This window comes from Ruditapes philippinarum, unplaced genomic scaffold, assembly GCF_026571515.1.
Source record: "Ruditapes philippinarum isolate M1 unplaced genomic scaffold, ASM2657151v2 ctg563_1_1_1_1, whole genome shotgun sequence".
NCBI lineage: Eukaryota > Metazoa > Mollusca > Bivalvia > Venerida > Veneridae > Ruditapes > Ruditapes philippinarum.
This window is the reverse complement of record NW_026855307.1, coordinates 125,787-142,310: the sequence shown is the minus strand read 5'-3', so window position 1 is coordinate 142,310 and position 16,524 is coordinate 125,787. Positions and strand designations below refer to the sequence as shown.

Here is a 16,524-nt window from a genome sequence, read left to right as displayed (position 1 = left end):
GTCTGATATTCGTTGTCCGTCATCAGTAGTCAACATCAGCTTGATAAACCCCTTAGAATAAGAGACACTTGTGTAGCCATCTTCATAATGACATTGATGGAACTAAATAGAACCAATGGACCTTTTCAAGTTTTGTTTTACATTTATGCAAATTGGCTGAGTGACTATCAAATTGCTACACTGATATACAAGAAAAGCATTGATGCAAAGCATCAAAGGCGACGCAAAAAAATGATCAAGGTTTGCACCTAAATACTTAACAAAAGATGTGTACTTTATAGCAGTACCATTACATGTGACCTGGAGGCTAGGTCCAGTTTCAGTAGAAGCTTAAACCAAAAGGAATAGGTCCTGTCTTGCCAAGATGCAAAGACAATTTTTAGTCAATTAACAAATCACTAATAAGACTTATGTCATAAGAGAGAATTTCTTCAGATTTATTTTACCAGAAACAAGGATACCTGAGTCATCAGCATATAATAAAAGCTTATTGCTTAGGGTTGTAGACATGTCATTGACATATATTAGACATAAAAGAGGACCTAAAATGAACCTGAGGGGAACACCATTGGTACTCGGAGCAGTAGTAGAATGAGTACCAGCCATATCCACCAGCTGCTGTCTATCAGAAATAAGACTTGAACCATGTAAGAATGTCATTACCTATGGCAGATGCTAGAAATTTCATGGAGAAGAAGAAGAAGAAGAAGAACTTCTTCATCTGCAGTATAGTGTGATCAACTGTATCAAATGCCTTTTCTAAAAGTATCATGCATACACTACTGCCTTTGTCCATTTTAAAATTAATACAATGTGTTAAATGACAGTTGAAAAAAACACTTCTAAACCCTGACTGAAACTGCTTGACCATGACTTGAACCCATGACTGTCAGAAGATCAACTGAGCTATCCGGCCGGCTACACGTTTTCTCTTTAATAATGAACAGTTCTAAACCACAACATATTTTCCAATATATCTACTCTATGAAAAGTCTGTAGTTGGGTTGACTCTGGAGACCTGGAGGTTGAGACCGATGTCCCTCCATTACAAATTTATAAGACAGAAGCTGTCTTTTTCAAACTATGCAAATGTTAGAGAGAAAAATAGAATAACAATTCAGAATGTGATTTTTTTTAGACTTTATACATTATATTGCTTGATCCAAGTTTAAGGACATTTTCTTCCTTTAAAAGACCAGTACTGACCTACTAGTGCAGAGAGTGTGGAATATATATCTATATTGCCATGCAGCTGTCCGGTGGAATTGCACCATGAACCCTGCCATCATTAGTAATGGACACTTATTAAACCTCAGTTCTGGATAGTTCATTATATAACCTGCCAAATCTCACAAGTTCAGAAGATAAACCACAACATCCAGGCTAAGATTCCTTTAACTCTATTATAGATATTATTATTACCCAGCTAGCACTGGTTATAAACCTTTAACTTGTATACTAATCAATACATGTATTATCATTTATAACTTTAAATGAAAGTCCTCCATCACTTTAATAATAATGTCATAACTCTAACTCTAATTATAAGTATCATCATATCCATATACTAAGATATACATGTATGCACATAACATTAACAATTCCCAGTTTCTATTAAATAAATATGAAATCCTAACATAAACATTAACATTGGTACTAATGGATGGAATGATTTAGACTATTTGAGATTTTTTTTTACTTTTATACTATACATTATAGTTTTCTTTCTACAATATTATTAACTCCATCCAAGTACCAATGCTAATAGGATGTTATATTTATTTTAATGGAAACTGGGAATTATTAATGTTATGTGCATATATGTATATCTTAGTATATGAATATAATGTGACTTACAATATTTCTGTATTTAAGACTTACAGTTATGATGGATGAGACTTGCATTTAAATTTATAAATGATAATACATGTAATGATTAGTCTACAGGTTAAAGGTGTTTATACCCATTGCTAGCTGGCTAATAATAGTATCTATAATAGAGTTTATACATTATAGTTTTCTTTCTACTTGATTTTGAATATATAATAAAGATTGAGTTGTGTGAGTGTCTAACCATTAAATGCATATCTCTTACAGTAACAAATACTGTGTCATTATACTTTACTATATAACTAACTGCATATACATTGTATATCAAGTGTTTAAAATTGATAACTTCAGGATGTTATCCTTTCTCTATTTCAATATATGGACATGAGCACCATAATTTTCTAACATTCATTTTTACCAAAGGGTATTTTATTAACAATTTATATACAAACACATAGAAAATAATAATAAGTTTTACATAGTGATTAGAAGATTCCTGTAGCAGAATAACTGTAGGTATGTACTAACTGAACAAACTAGAAAAATCCAGTCTAAGGTATATAAAGCCAGTAAAAAATCTATCAATATTTACTCCTCAGGGCCTCTATGCCTTTGATGACCTTACGACTGGTAAATTTTAAACAACAAAAATAGTAAGTAATACCTTAGATAGACAAAAAAGAACAAATAATTTAGTAAACATGAGTTACTTCACATTAAAATAGAGAAAACCTGAAACCCAAAAGATCACCCTAAACAGCAAAATTATGAAATGTTGCAGGCTCAGTTTTATTAAGCCATGCAAAGTAATGGTAAAATATTCATAAAAAGTTAGATGGCCATGTGACAGCAGTAATTGCCGAAAATCGGACAGCTTTCAACATCCGGATACTGGTACACTTTGTAAAAACAATCATTCTGTGCTATAGATAAACGTAATATGGATAAAATCAATAGGATAATCGTTTACAATAGTTTCAACTCATTTGCAGGTAAACGTTCTTCATGTAGAAAAATTTTGAAAATGTATAAATAAATGAAAAAGAATACGGCATCAGTGTAGACCACAACGATATTCGAAATCCGGGTTTTAGTATTGCCAATAAAGCTAAGGGACAAGCTGTTAAACTAAACCTGCAATTTCGTGAAAATAATATCACAATGCACATGCTTTTTACATAAAGTTATTAAATACAAATATAACAACATATTTGTTTACTTGATTTTTACGAATCAAAATTAAACTAATTAACACAACATGACATTAACTGCTAATAATAACAGCTCCTTCCATAGGCCAAAATAAAAAGCATTCCATAAGAGACGACGCCGCTCACCGGCGTCGCCAATAATACATAGTCACATGCTGCCTTTGTTTAAATACTAGGTAAAGGAAATCCTACAAAATTAGGATCCAAGAGAGATGACTGATTGAAAACAAACAAGAATAGTGTTACAAATATCATAAAGCAGATGAGTGACAAGTTAGATATAGAATCTGATATTAACAACGAAAACTCATTCGTTTTGAGTTGGACCATATTCTTCGAGAAAAAGGCATATATATCATTCTATGTTTGTTCCATGATGTCCCTACATGCAGATGTGTATACTTGTTTAATATCGCAATTATTTCTATATATAAAGTAAGAATTCTGCTCGAGCTGAGTGTGCAACATTTTGCCGTGTTGGTAAACCATAATCTTTTTAATATGGTTTATATTTTCGCCACTTTTTTCTGCAATCGTGTTGGTGTCAAAAATTAATGATTACCCTTTTCTGAAGCAGTGTTAGTATTTTTGTCGAATAAATCATCAACATTTATATGCAATGGCACCTGTGCAGAAGGACAACAATTTTTTCTTACATATATAAGATAACATTAGTGTTCTCATTGCTACTGGCACTTGTTTTACACCAAACCAATTTCCAACGAAACTTATTATCTTCATTGACGAATATTTGATACGTCTGGGATATCAATAATCTATCACTATAACACGACAGAAAGATTTTTTGTCATGTATTTTTCTTTTACTGGTGATAAAAACTGGCGGGACGTTTCAATTACTGATCCATGCGTTTTCAGGCGGGATCATAAACATCTAACTGACACAGTTTTTCCCCTTATATTTTAACACCTTAGAGAATGCTTGTTATGAACAATTTTACCCAATGAAATCAAAGATTATTTTTATGGTGATTTTATTATTCAGTATCAGTTCAGGCAAAAGGAAGTCACTGCACTAGAGCTATCCGAAACTTGGTTAGCTTGATTTCATGGTGAGATATCTTACATGACACTTGTAACTGAAATTTTAAAAGTAAATTTCAACAATCCGAAATGCATTTAATTATTTAATAACCTAAAACGCATTTAATCATTTCAATCCCAAATAAAATTGAATTAATAACATTGAACGTTAGAAAATCGAAAGGATAGTCTCTTCTGTTAGTATTGGTAGATTTGTTTAAAATCAAAGGAAAGGCACATGCGTTCCACTTAACGATTGGTTAATTCTTATTTCAATTAATATTTAGTTTTGAGCATAGGATATTAAAGATAATAATAATTGTTTTATTCACATAAAACTCATTTCAACAACAAAATATAATTGTTTCTGAAGTTAAGTACAATGTACACGTAATAGAAAGGGCATGTATGGGTCTTTAAATGTTTTTCAAACTATGATACAAGTAGAAGCTAACATAATCATCCATTCCAGTTAACGCAATGTACATGTATTGGTATATTAAATATCCCTGTAACCAATTTTAGTATAGTATGGAGCCAGGTCAGGCTGCATGGTTGTGTAAGCTGGTCGGCTACTGGTGTCAAAGGGTAATCTGAGTAAATCAATCAGTTTATTCATTTGACATGAAAAAAAGCAAATGCTTGAATTTTGCAATACATAATTTAAATATATCATGGAATTCTTTCATAGTACAATGTGATGGTGGTTGAAATATCCCAAAAGTTGTGACATATGACTTTAATGAATAAATTATCTTCTCTATTTATATGGGCTTCTATTTTTGCGTTTATAATTATGCAAAGAAAAATCATGATTTTGTAAATAATTTTATTAACCTTTTCAATTAAGAGGTTGATTATAAAGAATTTTCGCATTATACCAAATAGGCCAGTATTTACCTTTCATTAGAAACTTCTTTCTTCTATTTTCTATTTTACCATCTGGAGTAGACCTGCTGCTTTATATGATCATATAACAATCCATGATAATAAGACTGATAAAAAGACATATTTTTAATAACAATACATAATGTGACGATAACAGAATCCAGCCCATCTATTCAGCCGTTCTTTGTTCATTGTTTTTTCAATATTTTTTTTATAATTTGTCCAATGAAATTTTGATACTTTGATACCACAGAACTTGTATTTTTTAAAGAATTTTTATTTCTAGGTTTCGTGGCATGCTTATTTTCGTTTTTCCTCTCCACGTCCTTTTCTTTATGATTCTGAGATTCTCTAGATATCTCTTGTTCAATATCACCTTTCCGTTCACGACAATCTTTGGAGTACATGTCTTCCCCCTTTATCGGATTGACTCTATTCCGAGGTTTGCTGTAATGTTTTGATAACAATATAATATTTAAATTTTGGTCACAAAATTTGGTAGAGCATATTCAAGTTTTTTTCTATAAATACAGGATTTATTATCATCGAGTGGTATGAAAATTAATATTTCACGAGTGCCGGTAATCACGAATGAAATATGATAATTTTCATATGACAAGATGAAAATAAATCCTGTATTCATGGGAAAAATGAGTTTTTTATTTATTATATACTTTTTTGACATTCTTAAGACTTCTTTAATTTTGTGTATTGGATGAAATATGGAGAAAGAAGCTCGGCAAGACACCAGTCAAAATACAGAAAATATTTTTCACTGCAGTGAAAAATAAATTTTACTGTGAAAATACGGAAATTGAAAATACGCATTTTATTTCATCAATATTTCTTAATATTTCATTTATAAGTATATTATATAATAATTCATAATAGGTAATAACTAGACAACGGAGAGAGTTTTCAAAAAAGCTTTACAAGCTTCCCACTCAATCCGTAAAATTTATTTCATGTAATTTATTATGTATTATAAATTATGTATTAAAAATTATGGATTATAAATAAAATATTGTTTAAACTAACTAGACTTGGAGTAAATTCATCAACTAATCTGTCATTTATCCTTTATTTTAACTGTTTGATTTTTTTGGGGATACGGTTAAAAGCTTTCATCTCGACATTTACAGTTACTTGTGATTATGTATTTGTTAAATAAAATAAAAATCTAATTAGAAATCAAAATATACATGATTTGATGTCAAAACATTGTCTTGTCTAAAAAGATGTTACACTAAGCAAAATAATAATATTTTAAATGAATAAAGATTCAAGTTCAAACGGCATTATTGTCTCAAACCACATCTTTTCAGTTAACACACTTGTAATGCGGACGATGTGCCAGTTAACACTCGTAATGCGGACGATGTGCCAGTTAACACACTCGTAATGCGGACGATGTGCCAGTTAACACACTCGTAATGCGGACGATGTGCCCAACTAGATTTAGTACACTTACTAATCATTCCTGCAGTTTTTAGCAGTACGACGCAACAAACAGTACATTTAAGGTTAATGTCAGTCGACAAATTTTATGTCAAAAGTTAATGTAATGTTTGGAAATAAACATTTATTGGACGCATCGTTCAAATTTGTTTTACATGGAATATCATTGACACTAGACTTCAAATGCAAAAGAAACGAAAAATTCTTACCAGTATTTATAAAAGCCATAAATTGCGGCGGATGTAAGTAAGATAAGACATAACATAGTGAAGCCGATTGCTATTATAATGTCATCCGGTATTTCAGTTTCATCTGACCTGTCTTCTTCTGCAAAATGAAGGAATGATATCATCATTCGGGACAAATTCATACATATGTTCGTTTCTTCTTTATAACAAAGCTTTACGAATATCATGTTCTCTTTATAATAAACGGATTGTATTTTCATCATGAAATTGTTGTCTTTTATATGAACAAACTACGAGGATTGTTAAAAGTAAACTGAAAAGAAGAAACTCAGAACCATCCTTTTTCTTGGCTTACTGGCAAATTATCTGTTTAAGTTAGCATCGTATCGTATACAAGTATTGGCTTATGACAATGTTATGGTCATCTACATCGCATTGGTTCGTGGTGATTTTTTAGTTCTCGTGCGCTTTCAGGGTTGATATTGATCAAATTATTTAGTAATGAAATGTGAAAAAAAATCGAAAGAATATTGAACTTCCAATTACATGTAAAATTCAAAATATTGCATGCTCTGTTTAAATCAACCTGTTCATGAACAGTATTGGTAAATTCAAGCAACTGTCAACGACAACCTTTCGCTCTCGCCCACATTTCTAACACCCACTCCTATTGTTTAGCAACTAGAAGGCATAAATCTTATCAAGAAAAATATTTTTTTTGATATTAGCTAATTTACGAAACAAGACACTAAACATCTATGACCATAAAAGCCATTTGGGTCCTTTATTGAAAGCATAAATAATTTCTATTCTAATAGATAATAAGACAAGTCATGTTATGATTATTTTTCTCTTTAAGCGACAAAAACGTAATAAAATTGTAAAGATATTGCACTATCGTACTGCTTAATATGCATCCCCTACAAGTAAGCCGATTTTAGTGAATACAAGTCAAAAATTAAAAAAATATATATATTTATACTTGTGCAGTTCAACCCTATCCAGAAACTCTGACAAGTACATGTATAAGATGTTCCAGACTGGCTGCACGTGCCCGAGTTCTGGCACGGGTTTGGTGTACAAGGGTCATCTGTAACAATAATGTAGTATGAGGTCAAATGAAATTCATCCGATCCATTGAGTCTGCTCATATTAATTTGAAGTACGTTTTAAGTACAAAAAATTTGACATTGTAACGATCTCCAGAAATTAAAAAAAAGTTAATTTTAACATTCGACTATTAAATAAAAACTGCATATAATGCATTTGATATTACCTTATGTTAAGTTTTGGTCAGGGATAAATTAATTTCTCTTTTCATCTTTTATGAGAATGATATTCACAAAATTAAAATATATTTATTTGAAAAATTATTTGTATAAAAATAAACCTATTAAGCTATTACATTTGCTATGGTTACCTAACTAATAATGACAATATTTTAAATGTAAAAAATAAAAGTTTTGAAATAAAAGAAAATCATCAATATTTGGTTTCACCTGGAACTGTTATGTTTATTGAAGCAGTGTCTATTGATGTCGTGTCCGAAACCTGTATAGTTAAAGTAATTGAAGATGTTGATACTGCTTCATGTTTATCCGCTGTGGTCACGGATATCTCTGCTGGTGTAGAAACATCCGAAAATGTTGGTAAGGCACTAACTAAAAAGGAAAATACTTTGTAACTATTTGCAGATTGAGATTTGTTTCTTATTTATTTAAATTAGAGAAAAAATTGCCATACAATTACATTATTGAATACGCTTAATTTGCATGATAAAATAACAATAATTATATAATACAGTGTCGACCACTTAGCACGAATGATATTATACCATATGACGCTATCAGGACACTGACCTTGTTATACTTAGTGTTTAAATGCTATCAAAAAACGACAATAGATCAGTCAATGTATATTAAGGCTCTAAATGACAAGAATATTATCAAAATAAACCAGGCACAATGTAACAAAGCAAGTCAGCTTATATTTAAGTTTAATTCTGCTTCTCAAACGGTACATACGGTCAGGTCAAAATTCATAAATATAGCTGAAAACAAAAAAAGTAGGCCAAGGGAACAAGGACAACTTAGACATAACGCCAATATCTAAGCGCTAGACATTTAGATCGGAGAAGAATTATGTTTCTGTATCCTATATACAAAATATCTAAGCAATAAATTAGGTTTTGAAGTAGAACATTTTAGAGTGTTTTCCTGAGGTTACATATTTATTTAAACACGATTATAAGTCCCCTACCGGTTTTCCGGAGGGGACTTTAGGTTAACCCTCCGTCCGTCTGTCCGTCCGTCAGTCCGGGCGCACGAATGGACACTTGTTGGGTACCTTGAACACACGAATGGACACTTGTTGGGTAATTCTATTCATTCCGTCAGTATTGTTGGGTACTTCTGTTGTCTTATTGGGTACTTTTAAACAAAAGAAGTACCCAATAAATTACGGAATGCCGTTAGGGCCATTGCCTATGAATGTGTTGATCTGAAACGCGACAGTCGATAGTACGATGGTGAAAACGCGAAATCACGAAACTACGATGCGAAAGCACGATGATGAAAACGCGAAAGTACGATGGTGAAAACGCGACAGTACGATACTACGATGATGAAAGCGCGATAAACTATCGTGTTTTTACCATCGTACTGTCGCGTTTTCACCATCGTATTTTCGTGATTTCGCGTTTTCATCATCGTACTGTCGTGTTTTCATCATCGTACTATCGCGTTTTCACCATCGTACTATCGCGTTTTCACCATCGTACTATCGCGTTTTCATCATCGTACTGTCGTGTTTTCATCATCGTACTATCGCGTTTTCACCATCGTACTGTCGTGATTTCATCATCGTACTATCGCGTTTTCATCATCGTACTATCGCGTTTTCACCATCGTAGTTTCGTGATTTCGTGTTTTCACCATCGTACTATCGACTATCGCGTTTCAGATTAACACATTCATAGGCGATGGCCCTAACGGCATTCCGGAATGCCGTTAGGGCCATCGCCTATGAATGGTTTGATCTGAAACGCGATACTCGACAGTACGATGATGAAAACGCGAAATCACGAAACTACAATGGTGAAAACGCGACAGTACGATGGTGAAAACACGATAGTTTATCGCGTTTTCATCATCGTAGTATCGTATTGTCGCGATTTCATTATCGTACTATCGCGTTTTCATCATCGTGCTTTCGCGTTTTCACCATCGTAGTTTCGTGATTTCGCGTTTTCACCATCGTACTATCGACTATCGCGTTTTAGATCAATACATTCATAGGCGATGGCCCTAACGGCATTCCGTAATAAATGGAGATTATGCACGTCTTTTTCTTTTTTTCCTATGCTGAAAATTTTGGTTGATATGGCAACAAATAGACTGAAAATATGGCAAATTTTACACATAACCTGGATCCAGTGATAATGCAAAAAGTACTGAAAATATTTGTATGAAACTTGACATATGGGTAGATGGCAGGATGGAAATTATGCACAGTCTTTTCTTATCTTCCTATGTTGAAAATTCTGGTTGCTATGGCAACAAATAGACTGAATTTCAAGATTTCTGATTCTAGTTTTTAAGTTTTTTCACTATAAGTTCTTTATTTCTTAAGGTATTTTCTTCAAACTTTAAATATAAGTTGCTAGTCATCAACCACATCATATGTGACAAGGTTTACAACTCTAGCACAAAATTTATCAGAATAACCTCCCTTGAACTTAAAATTTTCATGAAAAAACATTGTTTTTTTTTAATAACTTGTTTTTTTCTGAATGTATCTACTTCAAACTTCATATAAATGTTTCTTATTATCACTCAACATTTGTGAGTGTTCAATACTCTAGCAAGACTATTTCCAGAATTATGCCCCTTTTGAACTTAGACATTTTTTTGAGAAATTGGTAATTTTTACGCCAACTTCTTCAATCATGATAGGATTTTCTTCAACCTCCCACATCATAATAATATGACAAGGTTTATAATTCTAGCATCCATTTTTCCAGAATTATCTCCTCCTTAAACTTTTAATTTTTCCTATTCGTTCTTTTAACTTTCATTTACTTCAAATTCAAAACTATTACTAATTGTTCTTTGTTCACTCACATCATGTATGACATCGTTATCTCCTTTTTAAAAATTTTGCTTTTAAAAATGTTATATTTTGATAACAGGGATGTTTAAAAAATAACTTTAGAGTGTCCTTCAGTCCGTCTGTCTGTCTGTACATAAAAACTGTTTCCTGTGATCACTTTTAAAGAACTTTTTCAACAAATTTACTTAAAATAGAAACATAAGTGAATGGCCAATGGCCCTTCAGAATGTTGTTTGGGCTCTTACCGGTAGGGGACTTATGGATTGCTTGCAATACTATGATAATTGCTTGTATTATTAAGCACTAAGTATAACAAGGTCAGTGTGCTGATAGGGTCTTATGATATATAATCATTCGTGCTAACAATAACAAGTTCTTGCAACTTATATTAATCACTTTTGAGTCCGCTTTCTGGAACCAACCAGTATTGGTGTCGTATGAAGAAACATGGTCTTGACCCAATAAGGGCTCTATGAGGCAGATACCTTAACCGCTAGTTACTGCTACCCTTACATGTTAACCCCGAGGCGTGGCAGTGCAAATTTCGACTCAAGATCATGATTTGAACATACTTGATAAAACAAGACAATGTTCTATTTCGTTTAAAAGATATGGATCAAAATTTCAAATGTTTGATATTATTTTGTCGTAGAAAATATACACTTCTTAAAAAGATTTTAACTGCTTATGTCCATGTAAAAGAACTGTTTTAGAAAAATGGATTCAATCAGTGAGACACTTTTGATAATAAGAAGAAACGCATATATTTTCTGACCTTAACAATACCTTTGTCAATCGAATACATGTTAGTTTATGTCCAAATTCAATTAAGACATAAGTTTTACTCCTGATTGAGCAAGGCTGTTAAAAATGTGACAAAAAGTATGTTTTGCCCTTCCATAACGATAACTTCCTTTTGGGTTCTTAATTATTGAAATTTCAATTAATAAACACTAACATATACTTAAAAATTGGAACTGATTGAAACCAATCAAAAGTATCATGGAGTAAATCAATTACAAACCTTCATGAAATATATTCAGTAACGAAATGAAGATAACAAATGTAGTTCCTGAAAATAAGAAAAAAATGAGAACATTTATCGTTATGAAACGTTATGAATGTAAAATCCTCATTATTGCAAACTATCCAGTACTTGTTTTTCTAGTATATGTTTTCTGGTATAGATTATAAATGTATTGATGCATGATTTTTGAATTTTATGTTCTAGGTGTCGCTGTACGACATTCACTGGAAGTATTGCTACATAGCATTCATCAACGAAATCGTTATGTAATATTCATTAAAGTATCGACATATGATATTCTTCAAAAAATATCTACATAACATTCATTAAAGGTACAGCTACGTAAATTCTTAATAAATATCGATAAAAATATTCACTAAAGCTGTCGCTACGTGATTTTCATTAAAGACATCGTTAAGAATTACAATGTATATGACATGTTTTAATGTATTGCTATATTAACATTATTCATTTAGGAATCGATATATCATATTTATCATTTGAGATTCTTTTTACGAACTGTTAAAAGAAAGATTTTAAAATAATTTAGTATAAGATGAACATTAAAAGTATCCAGAAAAATGATTTTCACCAACGATGAATAAAAAGTTGTGTTGTTGTTTTTGTAAAATTCAGTACTTTTTAATAAGGATGAATGGATATTTTGCTTGCTCGTATTATTTCGTGTGATGTGTTTCTTATGAATTTAAAACAAATGCAATACTAAAGCAGACAAACTGCATACAAAAGTATTAAAAGAAATTCAAAAATAAAAAAATCTTACCAAAAAGTAACATGTTTAGCTTTGTTTACATCAAATCTTCATTAACTGGTTTTCCGCACCTTTCTGTAAGCTTTAAAAAATACAAATTAACATTATCTTTAAATGAAACAGTATCGTAACAACTAAGCATACATCGTCTTTTGTTTTTTTTCTTTCATAACAAGGAAAATAACAATTGTCAAAAGGATTCAACAGTTATTTTACAATAATAAGAAGCTGGCAACTTTGTGATTTTTATTTTCATTGTAGATAAGACGGTAAAATTCATATGAATTATCGGAAGCCTTTCATCTTTAAATTTCATATTAATTAGTTAAAAACAAAACAAATATTATTATTCACTCATTCCATATACAAGAATGACACATTGTAGTGAGACTCAAATAGAAGTTAAGTTACATAACGTAAGATTGTACAAACGAATAATGTCTTATATACTACGTTTATGCTCTCAAAGTTGATGTTTTATCGTTGGACATTTGCTTATCAAAAGTTTATATAATTTATCGTTTAGTCGGGATATAATTAATTAATGTTCAAGGAATTATGATAAACCATTACGAGCAACACGTATAAATGAGACACATTTTTGAACATTCCGAATAATATATATTAAACAAAGATAATCAATGAAATAAAATTTATTCTCATATATACAACTGCTAATATAAAAAGGTACATCCGCTGAATGAATAATTTGCGCTTGAAAAGTCCTTAAATCTTGAATCAATATTAATTTCTCCACAAGGTACCAGTTTATAATCCGTCTCTAATATTAGACGTTTTTAAATGTTTTAGGGTTGCATATCTTATTTTATAATCTTTTTTTTCTTTTTTCTTTTTTTTTCAGCAGCGAAAATAACTTCAAACAACTGCCTTATTATAAGTAGCTGTATGGTTGCTTATGGCGGCATAAGACGGTATTGGTTCATTTTATCTGGGGTTTCCATGAAAGGACACAATAGAGAGAAGTTCACATGTTCTTTTTTTCTGAAGATGTTTCTGTAAAAAAAATCGTCCCGGCCTAACGGCCTCGACATTTTCTTTTAGCAGAAACATCCCTCGATGTCTCTTCAGCTAGTGTTATATCCTCGTAACTAACTCGTTTTATGTACTATAACTATTACGTATTCCGTGATGAATATGTATTCATTTTATTCAAGTGGGCCAGAACCTATCCATCGGCAAAAATTGATAACGGAAAGCTTTATTTGGTACTTATATAGTGAACTATAATATTACATTGCTTGCAGAATAGTGTATATTTATGTTTTTCCGCTATCAAAGGGAGTGGTCTGCTTGTATTAATGTTTAAAACATATCACACCCATCTACCCCTCTTAGAATGAATATTAACTTAAGAATTTACAACAGCCGCTTTATATTTCAAACTCTCATAAAAACGAACCGTTCGTTCGTATTACAGTACATATTTTGTACTTCATTCGTATTGATCAGGAAAAGTAACCACTGCGAGAGAAGTGAAGTGTATCAGCCACAGTTATCTCCACTGATCAGGCAGATGTAAAATATTTACCAGATGTATTTAGGGTAAAATACAAGTGTTGAGTAGGAATATAAAACAAGTATAAAACACAAGTCATAAATTAAAACGCACAACTTTTATTACTTAAAATATACCTTGGGTCTATATTACAGCAATGTGAAACTATCGGTTTTAAAGCGCGAGAAGATATTAATTTATTACTGAGTACAGTTGATTTATTTATACACAACACATATATACAATGTAAAGAGAATATTTCTTAAAAACATAGCATGCTATATTGTCCTAAACTTTCGTTAAACAATTCCTTCTCCAACATACAGATTATCCTGCCTTTCTCGCCAAATTAGTTCGCATGGGCCAGCTTGGCCATGATATGCGTGTGAAATCATTTTTTTACGACGCCTTTGAGAGATGCGAGTTTCTCTACTACAAACAGACGTTTTACTGAAATTTAACCGTTAAGAATGACCAATGCATCAATCAACTCGTATAATAGTTTGTTGAACTTACCTTACTGAGACCCATGTATAACTGTTTGCGATCATGTCTTTGAATTTGCAGTAATAACCGTCATTAATACATAATTACACTAACATTTCTTTATGAATACAAAAGTCCGAAAGAATGTCTGCATTTACATCGGCCGAGTATAAATTAGTTTGAGAACAGATTATAATTGTTTCAGCATGTGATAAAAAACAAACAAACAACTACATGTACATGTATTTATAAACGAGCCGACATCCACCTGGACCCCTATTCAAGTTCATATTCTTAATACAGATCTGACTGTTTTACCTACTTAACACATAATTATCTCGGCGCTCCCGCTTAAATGTGTCCCGTATTAAAAACATTTTTTTGAAGTGTCCAATTGCTTTTAAGTTTAAAGATAATCATGTTACACATATTTTGTTTGTCTTCTTTAATAAGTTATGTCTCACGCACCATCCCAATCTTCAGCCATATTTTCCTTTTTTATAGGTTGACAAACAAATTGTAATACAATATAAGAAAAGATTTAAAAAAGAAGGAAAAAAAGATATACAAGAAAGACAGAAATGCACATACCTTTAACTATAGGCCTACTGATACCGTGATAAAATACTGACACATCAAATGTAAATAAGCGGCAATTGTTGTGAACGTTAGTCTTATATTAAAAGTTTACGGGAAAACCCTCAATAAATTTACATAACGAAGTTAGTCTTACGTAAAACGCTCTTTAAAGTGGAAAAAGTTTCGTAAGTTTTATTTGGAAATTTTTCTTCATGCGTTTTTTTCTTAAACTGGGAATACCGGTATTTAATGACAACAGCACTTAATTGTCAATATTTTGGTCGCTTAATTGCCAATATTTATTCCTCTTACTATTAATGTATTTAAGACAAACCTATGGAAACGTTAAATGGACACCTGGTTGATACCTATCTGTGTTATTGATTGTATTTTGTCCACTTTAGCACCATATCTCGTGAAAATATATGACTACCTGATGCATTAATGTTTCAGTTTAATACCAGAAAAAAACCTGTGTTATGAGGTGAGGTGATACAGTGAGTTTCTTCTTTCTTTTCAACTTTATCATTATCCGTTCCCATCTTGGGATTTATTTTGAGAGTACTGTACATGGTAAATATGTAAGGACGTTATGACAAAATATCATTGGGAGGTTAAACTGTTCTACATATAAGACAGTGCAATAAATGTAACTTCCTTCCAAACATTTTCCATTTTTCTTTCATAAATCAGATTTCAAAATGTATTTTTTTTTCTGGATTTTTTTATTGATAAGATCTATTGAACAATAAATTAACATTTTTTTTATCATCTATCAATTTGGTAAAGATGTAATATAGGTACAATGACTCTAAACTATCATAGTAAAAGATACAAAACATTAAAAAGTACTTACATAAATTTCGTAAAGGAGTACACTGCAAAGGTTGTAACTAAGATAAGGCATACCATAGTTAAAGCAAGTCCTATTAAATTTGGTAACAGGATTAAGTTTTCTAAAAAGAAAATATGAATAAAGATAACAAGTCATTTTTGAGTGTTTCTGATTTCTTTTGAATTATTAATAAATGTCTTTCTTTCTATAATTTTGTCATATCACTTTTTCCTTAACTCGATAGAAATATAAAATTCAATCGTATTTATTATAAAATGTTAATATCCATTTGTAATTATCGTATTTAGACACGATGTGACAGATGTCAACTTCTAATTTTCTTTGGCTCATATAGCAACTGATTCAGAAAACAGTTCAAATTTTTTATATGAATCTGACAGTATGAATCTTAATCCCACTGCGGACTTAAAACCGAAGAATACCTGCTTCATTCGAACAATTTTCTCCAGAATAGCCAGAAGTACATTGGCACTGGTAAGTAGTTCCTGATACTAAACATTTTCCCGAATTCTGGCAAGGGCTTGGTAAACATGGATCATCTGAAACATTAAATTGGTGCA

At 31.4% G+C, this 16,524-nt stretch overlaps 1 protein-coding gene across 1 annotated transcript; it reads right to left on the bottom strand.

Moving 5' to 3' along the window:
• Positions 1–4,916: 4,916 nt before the first annotated feature.
• LOC132742868 (versican core protein-like) lies at positions 4,917–15,441 on the bottom strand. The gene is made up of 7 exons (XM_060731367.1): positions 15,121–15,441; positions 12,540–12,609; positions 11,753–11,800; positions 8,118–8,279; positions 7,601–7,708; positions 6,640–6,757; positions 4,917–5,419 (listed from the first exon to the last, which is right to left on the bottom strand). Exons 2-7 carry the CDS (start codon positions 12,550–12,552, stop codon positions 5,161–5,163), a joined length of 708 nt encoding a protein of 235 aa, XP_060587350.1. The 5' UTR covers positions 12,553–12,609; positions 15,121–15,441; the 3' UTR covers positions 4,917–5,160.
• Between the last annotated feature and the right edge of the window lie 1,083 nt (positions 15,442–16,524).

Coding starts and splice junctions, on each gene's coding strand:
- LOC132742868 (XM_060731367.1), bottom strand. Junction 8,280..11,752: donor ACTGAATATATTTCATGAAG/GTTTGTAATTGA, acceptor TTTCCTTTTTAG/TTAGTGCCTTACCAACATTT. Junction 6,758..7,600: donor GATAGGGTTGAACTGCACAA/GTATAAATATAT, acceptor TTCATTTTGCAG/AAGAAGACAGGTCAGATGAA.